This window comes from Carica papaya, chromosome 6, assembly GCF_054855325.1.
Source record: "Carica papaya isolate Zhongbai chromosome 6, ASM5485532v1, whole genome shotgun sequence".
Classification (NCBI taxonomy): Eukaryota; Viridiplantae; Streptophyta; class Magnoliopsida; order Brassicales; family Caricaceae; genus Carica; species Carica papaya.
Genome location: NC_142314.1, coordinates 31887186 through 31896740, shown reverse-complemented (window position 1 = coordinate 31896740; position 9555 = coordinate 31887186). Strand labels below are relative to the sequence as shown.

At 34.7% G+C, this 9555-nt stretch overlaps 1 protein-coding gene across 2 annotated transcripts; it reads right to left on the bottom strand.

Moving 5' to 3' along the window:
- Positions 1-475: 475 nt before the first annotated feature.
- On the bottom strand, positions 476-7363 carry LOC110806984 (BolA-like family protein). Of its 2 annotated transcripts, none has more exons than XM_022032010.2 (4): positions 6944-7363; positions 4879-4946; positions 1452-1650; positions 476-810 (listed from the first exon to the last, which is right to left on the bottom strand). In XM_022032010.2, exons 1-3 carry the CDS (start codon positions 7274-7276, stop codon positions 1497-1499), a joined length of 555 nt encoding a protein of 184 aa, XP_021887702.1. In that variant the 5' UTR covers positions 7277-7363; the 3' UTR covers positions 476-810; positions 1452-1496. The 2 variants fall into 2 exon arrangements, with proteins under 2 accessions (XP_021887702.1, XP_021887694.1); XM_022032002.2 differs by having other exon boundaries at positions 476-793.
- Between the last annotated feature and the right edge of the window lie 2192 nt (positions 7364-9555).

The window sequence follows — 9555 nt, the reverse complement described above, 5'->3', positions numbered from 1 at the left end:
ACTTTTATTTTCGAATTTCTCTTTTAGTTAGTTTGTTTTTTTATACTTTGAGCACGTTTTTTATTTTAGTGTAAGGGATGTTAAATCAAATTTTTATTACGCTTCCGCATTTGACCTTTTTAATATATATATTTCATTTTAAAAATTTCCGGGGCCGTTACACTAAATGTTATCACATGTTTTTTAAACTCCCAAGCAAAAAGGAAATAGAATCATTTACATCTTTTGATATTTTTCATCCCTACTATAGCATGACTTTTCTTTTCCTTGCTATTTCCCCAACATACTCTAAGCAAAACAAATCCAGTAAGACCGGGTAATTTATTTGCCTCATCAGACTTGTCAAATAACATTTTCTTCATTGTTTTAGAAGTAAATCAAATTCATTTGAAAAGGTAGATTTACTTCAATCATTTTTTTTTTTAACAAAAATATTAGTTCAAGTAAAAAAAATTTAATTGAATTACAACAATAATTAAAAAAATAAATTTTATACTTCAAAAGTTGAAATGTGTATAAACTTCCAAATGATTTTCATAGAAATAGTTCATTTGTTCCAAATAATCCCTTATTATCATCTGAAATACAACCAGCAGTGCCATAAGAATAATCCCACATGCAGTATAGACCTACCTCCAGACAATCAGAATACCAATTCTGTTCTTCATGAGCAACTATGGAAAATTAATTTCTCACCATAATAATCCATTCTGCATTCAAGCTAGAATTTGCCAGTGTCCAAACTTCTCACTGACAGGCTCAAACTATCGACATTATCAAAATGCCAGCGTACCTGCCGCAAACAGCACCCTGTCAAGAGGTTCTAGAGCTATAAATTTTGAAGGCTTTGGTGAACTCAACTAACTTGTTTAAAGGGACACGGAGTATAACAAAACATTAATATTCCCTCAATGAAAGAATAATTTAAGGAAGAAAAGGAAGATTATGCAGTTGCCATTAAACTAAGTTTAGTGATATCTAATGGTTGGGAGAGCCATAAATAGTAATAAATCTTTCTTTCCTTTTTCTGGTCTATTCGGATTTACATCCTGTCAAGAATAGTGCAGTAAGCAACTGTCAGACAAAAAATGATTAGTTGTATCTTCACAAGACATGCAGCATGGGAAGGGGACTTATTATATGAAGTTTACATCCACTCTGATGGTAGAAATTGATTTTAAGTTTTTCTTTTTTTTTCTTTCTAAATTCATATACAATTTGTACATAAAAGCATATGTAGTTGTTGACAATGACAATAAAATTTGGAGAAAAATCATGAAAAAAATATGAAAAGCAGATTGAAAACCTTTTCGTTCCTTATCAAATTCATGTCATATTTTCACTATTATTTTTCGTATCTTATTTTCACTTTCAATAACATATCTTTTTGTGCATAAGTATATACATACATATATGAAGTTAGAAAAAAGAACTGCAAAACAGTCTCTTACATCTAAATGTGAGCTTTGCTTCTGGGAAATTCACGTAATACCACATCATTTTCGGGCTGCTACTTCGGCTGGAGTTCTTGTAGTCATCTGGTCAACCGCATGGACGGTGTTCTGAAGCTCCTCCCATATGGCTTTATATACCATTCTCTGCCTATTCACAGCTGACTGCCCCTCAAAGGCTGATGATATAACATCAATGCTGCAAAGATACAGCCAAAAAAGCTCAGTCTAACAAAACATTGCCTACAAGAAGCCTAATCATGACATTTTACCAAAATTGCAATATGATCGCTCAACAGGTTTCAGTTATAAATACTCCTTAAAGATTATAACAAGAGAACAGGCAAAAATGCCTAGAGTATAAACATGGACAAAAAATATTCCAAAAAGGAAGTGACTCATAAAAAGTGCTAGGTATTAGTTGCTATAAATTGTCCTAAAAGTGTGTCACTATATGTCTACAAATCTGACTCTTTCAAGAAGACATCTTCACCAACAAAAAAATCAAATGACTGAATCCTACCCGTAAGTTATTGGAAGAACCTAACTGCTAGTCTCATATCATTAGATCCTTAGAATATGAAATTGTTGCTTACTCAGCCTTACTCAAACAACATCAAAGATTTACTATTTCACATATTACCTTGGAGTAGAAAGGAATAATAACTGGGTCATTGCTGGGTCAGTGATGAGTGAGATTTGGGCTTGGGATGCTCTTAATGTTAAAAATAATTTAGCTAATGTGATCCCTTGAACGGTTTTTTTTTTTGGGTTTTTTGGAAAGAAATGAATAGTAGAGCTTTTAAGGGAGAGGAATGCAATTTTTCTAGGCTAAAAGATAGATGGCTGAACTTTTTTGGGTCTATCCTATTAGGTCATAACATTATTTGTGATGAAAATTTTGGGAATGTCATTGAGTCACTAACTATATTGTGAATCTTTTGTACGTGGGTGTTACTCCCGTTTTTGTTAGTACCTGTTAATATACAGCTTACTTTTTTATTTCAAAAAAAACATATTACCTTGGAGTAGCCAAGCAATTCTGGATCATTCTTTCATTCTTTGATCTTTGGACATCTGATTCTTGATATAATGTCGAGTGCATGCCATTAAAAATGTGCATAGACATTTTCCAGGAATTTCTTTTAGGGAATCAGAATCACAAGCGGGAACCCACTTTTCGACATAGTCTTCTTTCTCACACTCAAAAAAGGCCACAGTTTTTGGAACTGGGTAGCCACAGCAATTCAGCAACATGGGTGTTCCCTTCTGGTGATGAATACCCCAAGGAGTTGGTGACATTGACAGTGTTTCTATATATTCCAGCAGAGCGGACCTTATGCTTGTATCTGTCCTGCGCTCGGCAGACGGACAAGGGACACATATTATGCTACTGGTCATAATTCATCGTGCAGAGCTGGTGAAAGAAGGAAGAAGGTTCCTCTGTTGTTTCACGAGATAGACAGTAAGGAGAGGAGGTTGGCGATGGCAATGGTGCAAGGGCACCATCCTGAGTCTGAAGCATCAGCAGAATAGGTTCATAAAAATGTTTCAAGGGCGAGTCGGTTCTCGGTGTCAGTTTTAAGAAAGGTCATTGACCACTTTGGGGCAATTGAGGACAACAGAACTTGTAAAGAATGGGGCTAAAACCCTGAGGGCACGCTAAGAAGAGGAGTGCGGTTGACAGGAGAAGCAAGATCAGGAATACATGGTGGAGTGACATGTTCCTAATATTGATTGCTATGTTAAAAAAATATTTTCTTGGCCTATGAGGAATCTGAATGATTGATTGAGAAGTGCATTTATAGAAGTAGTCTGTCAAAGTGAAAAGTGGATCTAATTGTTTCCAAGGATCAAAGACAGAATCCTTTGCAAACAGTTTGGCTCACAATATGTGGAAGGCATACTGACTTTACGTGAGCATCATTTTCTTGTGGAATGAAAAACATTGAGCTGATGGATTGTGTCAGAGGGACATGCTCCCCATGAGATGAAATTTAGGGTTTTGGGTTGGTGTTGGGTGTTACTGGTTTGTATGGGAGAAGGGAAGGAGTGTAGGATTATTATGGAATGGCCTTGAGGATGCAAATAGAAGATGGGATCTTGCCAAGGTATTATGGGGGATGGGTGTTTACAAAAAGGATGGCAACATTGATCTTCAGTTGATTTAGGGAAAATCGGACATGGTTTTTTTTTAAAAAAAAGAAGTGGACATGGTTTAACTCCAATTAGAGAAAGGCCAAACTTTTTTAAAATGAACTGAACTTTTGTGTCTCCTTATTTTGAGTTGCAGGTGTCCAGCCTCATGCATAAATTATTGTCGCATTTATTTCTAGCCTTTTCCTTTGTGGCTAGGTGGCATTAGAAGAGTACCTTGCCATTTAGATTTGATACCAAATGGTTGAGGATTGGAAGTATTCAAACCTAATTAAGAAGTGGTGAGAAGAACAGTAGTGTTAGTAACACAACAGCGAATTTTGCAGACAAGTAGTGCAAAGTGGCTTCAATACATAAAGTTGAACATCAGAATTTGGAGCAAGCGATGGAAACTTGAAGCATATTGTGGATTAGGTGGATAAAATGGAAAGGTAGACTGGGTTATCTAAGAGGATAAGAAGAGATAAAAAAGAAAAGGAAGAGATTGCCAAATTGTTGCTTATAGAGGAAATTGCATAGAAGCAACAATCTAGAGCTAAGTGGGTTAAGGAAGGAAGAAGAATACGAGATTCTTTCATATTATAGTGAGTCACCATGGAGATGCAATTACATTAAGAAGTCAGCTGTCAATGGCATAGGGTCGTTGAAGGAATACTAAGATAAGAAATGAAGCAAAAGATTTCTTCTCTAAGTTAATGGTCTTGCTTTTGACTCCTTGGATGGAATAGATAGAGACTAGCTTGTGAGGGCATTTTTAGATTCTGAAATTCATGAAATTGTAAAGGTTCCAAGGCACTAGGTCCAGCAGTTTTCCATGGCATTCATGCAGGGAAATTGGGCCACCTTTAAGGAAGAGCTCATACCATGTTCTTTGAGTTTTTTGAAAAGCAATCACTTACCTGTCACATCATTTCTGCCTTTTGGTGCTTATTCCAAAGATTAGAAGTGCCTCATATCTTAAGGACTTTCTAACTATAAGCCTGGTTGGATGTGTTAACAAGATGATCACCAAATTCATCTACCTCCACTTGGTTTCTCTGTCTCTCCTTGGTCTCTCCTTTACCTTCTTTTGCATACTTTTATTCCTCTACTTCTATTTCTTTTTCCTTTCAAATATCCTCTTAGGCGACCATGGAAAACAAGCAATTTCAGAAATCTCCATAGACCATTTTGCAATAGTTGTTACATATAAAGTTAAACTAGGGAAGAAACAATGCATTGCTAGAAGGAAGAGATGAAAAAAAGGCATATCACTTAGAATATGGCTTACACTACATGCCGACCATCCCCAGAAGTATCTTTCACTTGTACTGACTCTGCATTTAGATGTTCCTTGATCTGCACAAGCAAGTTGCAATTATTTATTATATTAAAAAAAAAAAAGAAGCAAAGAAATCAACTTTGAAACATTAAATCTAACACTTTACTGTCCTACTATACAGGTTGCCATGCAAAATAAATCCCAACAAATAACAACAAACAAAAATAAGAGCAGATCCTTCTAGAAATTTGACGTTATCATCTATATGAAAGAAAATATTTTACAAAGAAGTCCCTGACACTTGTCTAGAGGTTTCCCCTAATTTATCAGATGGTGACAAATTCATGAACCTAAATGTAATAACTGATGTCTTTAACTTGATTACCAGATTCTTATTTTTGATAAAAGAAAAAAAATTCTTATAAAGAAAGAAAGTTGGTGCAAGCAAGAATAAGAAGTTAGGATATCCTCCTCAAAACAGGAGAGCATAAAGAGACCAAGCAAAAACATTTGACTTCCTGGAGGTAGAAGAGAGAGACATATATCCTGAGTTGCACAATGAGGACAGAGCAGCTGTAGAGGAGGAGCTGAGGGTGCAAAAGGAAAGGAAAGATCCCAAGAGAGTTTGATAAATCAAGAGCAACCAAGTTCAACCATGAGATGTGCAACAGAGGAATGAAAACAATTACCTTTGCATGAGAGGATGACCGTGGACCATTTCCTTGATTCTCATTCCATACTTCCATATCAATCCATTAAATAAAATTTATGATAGAGTACTTTCTCTTACTTTTTGATCCACAATCAGCTTCACATCGGTAAGGAGAAAGGCAAAAGGCAATAAGGCATAGCAGTATTGAAAGCATTTGGCCATGGATTGTGTATACTGTGTATTTTAATTGTAAACAACAGAAAAACCATCAAAGTTTCAACTTTGGTCAATTTTTAATTTCCTATATAACTGGGAGCCAAAATGCCATTCCTTCCATGGAATAATGCTGGTAAAATTTAACTCAATCCGATTGTCCAAAAAGAAAATGAAAATCTAAAGTACTCATTACCATTATTCATTATCACCATCAATATTCATAATCATCATCCTCATTTGAACCTTCTCATACTCTTCAAAAGAAACAAGGGAAACTCTGTTGTTAACTCAAAACATCTTTTTTGCTCTAGCTCTAATGCGATTTCAGAAAGACTAGAACTCTAGTCAATTAGATACCCACAAAGGGGGCCTATCATGTGCGCAGAGGTCAATCGGTGATAGTTTAAACATTAAGACACGAAGGATAAAGATATTATCATGAACTGCAGATGATATGCATCTCTCTTATCCATGACATTATGGAATCAGTAAATGCAACCAATAGATCCTACTCCAGTCCGTTTAACAAAACAGATGATGTGCGTTATTTTTGAAAAATGAATTTCACAAAGAAACCATAGAATTTCTTTGCAAATTAACATTTATATGTTTAAACACTATATTTTGGAAAAAAATCTACATTTTTCTTTTAGGATTCATGTATAAATCTACACTTATTTCAACTAGAAAATAGTTAAATTATTAATTAAAATGATAAAAGTTGAGTTAGAATTGAAATAATATATTCTAAATTCTATCAATTTGATGAAATTTAAAATATATTGTTCTAGTTAGATGTGCAATTCTATATATACCAATATTTTTTGTCCTACCAATGGAATTTATATCATCTACTAGTTGAACTAAACCTGTATTTGTAAATGAATTCTACTATACTTCTAGATATGCTACATAAATAATAGATATGGATTCTAGTCAAGTATTTTGATTATATTACAGAGTTTTAGCATAATATCACCAATCCGCTTAACCAACTACACGTTGCAAATTGAACCCGGTACGCCAATATTCATACGAGAAAACCATAAACCAATATAAAATGCAATCAGCAGAAAATAAAAACAGCCTACTCGACCAGAAACTTCCTTTATTTTGTCTCTAGACGCAGCAAAAGAACGATAGAAAGTAGAAGGCCAGACTCTCATTTCAAATTTTTCTTTAGCAAAAAGGAAAATAGATTAATACCTTTTTCTCCATGGATGTCATGAGAGATTCGTCAATCGATCCAGGATCATTTACGTGAGTGGCTCTGGTGCTGAATCTACGATTTCTAATGAGTCCATATCCAAATAACTTGGAAATGACGCTACTGTTATCACCGTAAACCAATTCGTTTTCTTTGCCGTTGTTTTTGCAAGAAAAGGACAAGCGTAAATTCTGACCTCTGGACAAGAAGATTGTGCTTTGAGAAACAAGGCGCTTTTGAGATTGCGAAAAGAGGGGGAGAGAGTAAAGTAAACGCTTTGTTGTTGGTGAAGAAAGGTAGGGACGAGTAGTAGTTACTAAGGTTTTCGCCATTGTAGAGCACGGTACTGAGATGGTGGAGCTCTGGTTTTAGGTTATGATTTGTTGGCTCTTGCTCGACGGAGATATGGGAATGGAATAACATATTTAAATATATTTATATATTATCATTTTAACTAAAAATTTATGGATAATTATTATACATATTTAAATTATGATATATGAGTAGTAATAACTTATTAAATTTTTTTAATTAACCAAAAATACAATCCTATTTTTAAATATATTAATTTTATTTTAAAAATTATTTTTAAAAAATAAAAAATACAATGTCACAATTCTAAATCATCTATAGCGTATAATAAATTTTATTTTATCCCCATTTCCCTTATTATGTTTTCTATTTTCCTATATTTTTTTATTATATAATAATTAATTTCTTTATTTGTTTAATGTTCCACTTCTTTAATTTGCAATTTATTTCTTAATGTTCGTTCTTATTTTATTTTAAAAATTAATCATCTTATATTTTTATCACAAATTAAATAATTTTATATGCTAATTACTATATATGTTATCTTGCAAAAAAAGTTGAATTATTAAATATATGCAATATAGTATAATTAACACATACTAATAATTACTGTTAATACGATGCTATAGTAGTTAAGGTTATTATATACCACTTGAAGACTATAAGTTCAAAAAATTTATCAAGAATATAAAATTTAATATTTTGTGTGTATTACATGTTAATGGTAGTCAACTTTTAATATTTACTAAAATAAAATCTAAAATTTAACTCATTAATATGTTAGTAAAATTATGTTAATTAAGTTAAGTTTTATTCTATTAAACTATGACATATTTAGACAATAAAAATATTTATGACGGTTAGATTCATTTAATTAAGATAAAAACGAGAAGTTATGTAGAGGCTCAGAATTAAAAGAAAATAAATTTATAAATTAAATGCGGAATTAATTAATAGAATTAAAGTTTATATTCCTTACATAATAATTTTAAATATCCAATAGAGTTAGGAAATATCACTTCTAAAAAATAAACGAAAATTTAAAAAAAAATAAAACAAAAATTAAAGAAATAAAACGAAAATCGAATAACTAAGTATCTTATAACAATCTTCACTACCACTTGAAAAGAGTTCGGATAGTAAACTATTCACAACCTTCTTAGTGATTCGGATCTGCATTTTGGTTTTCTTGATCTGAAATAATTAATGAAAGTGTGAGTTATACTAACCTATTAAGAATATCACACTAATATCATATATGAAAAACTGAAGATTAGTAAAAAAATAATAATAATAACTAATGGATCACTTTTTTTATTTAAATACATTTAAAACTTGAAGATATTTGTTTAATACTTACCATAACGAATTTTCTAAAGATAACCTATGAAAACTCATATCCATATCACTTTTTCATTTTCATGCATAAGAGAACGAGAAACAATAGTTTTCATTTCTTATCTGCTTACTAGTACTTTTGGAGGTCTATATGGGTATTGTAATGCCCGGAAAGAGGAGGGAAAAAAAAAACGCGCCACGTCAGCAGCCACGTCAGCAGACCCAGTCAGCAGTCCTGGCCAACCAGGACCTGCCACGTGGCAAAACAACGTCGACCGGGGACGGACCACGTTGGCGGTCCGCGTGCGCGCGATCGGACGGCCCAGATTTAATCAAAAACGGACGGTCCAGATTAAATCAAAATGGATGGTTAAGATCAAAAGGCAAAAGGGTATAAATAGAACCCCCACACCAGACCACAAACCCTAGCCGCCTGCCCTCGCCGGAGAAGACGAACCAGAAGCCGGCCGCCGCCACCCGCCGCCGCACCGGAGAGATTTCCGACCGCTGATCGAGGTAAATTTCATACCTCCGACTCGTTTTTCCACGCTGATTTCCCCTGTGGCCAAATCGGAGCCAAAATCCCGGTCAAACGGGCGAAAAACACAACCGAAAGCCAGCGGCGCCGCCGCGCCCCTCCTCGGTTTTTGCCTCCGATGAGGCCCTTCCCGGCCTCCATTTGATGAAATTTTTATATCACCGTGATCACCATTCTTTTCTCTACAGGTTGACTGGAGCCGAATCACCAAAAGACGAACCTCGCCGGAGAGCCGCCGCACCCGAGAGCACCGCCGCCGGTAAGCTTCGGTTTTCCGTAGTTTTCTGGCCCCCCGAGGGTCGTAGGTTTGTTTATTCACAGAAACCAATGCGAGTGTGGCCGAATTCGATCGAAAACGGCCAACCCGAGGCGAATCGCCGCCGCATGCGGCGGCGCCGTCGCCGGAGCACGGCGGAGCCGCCG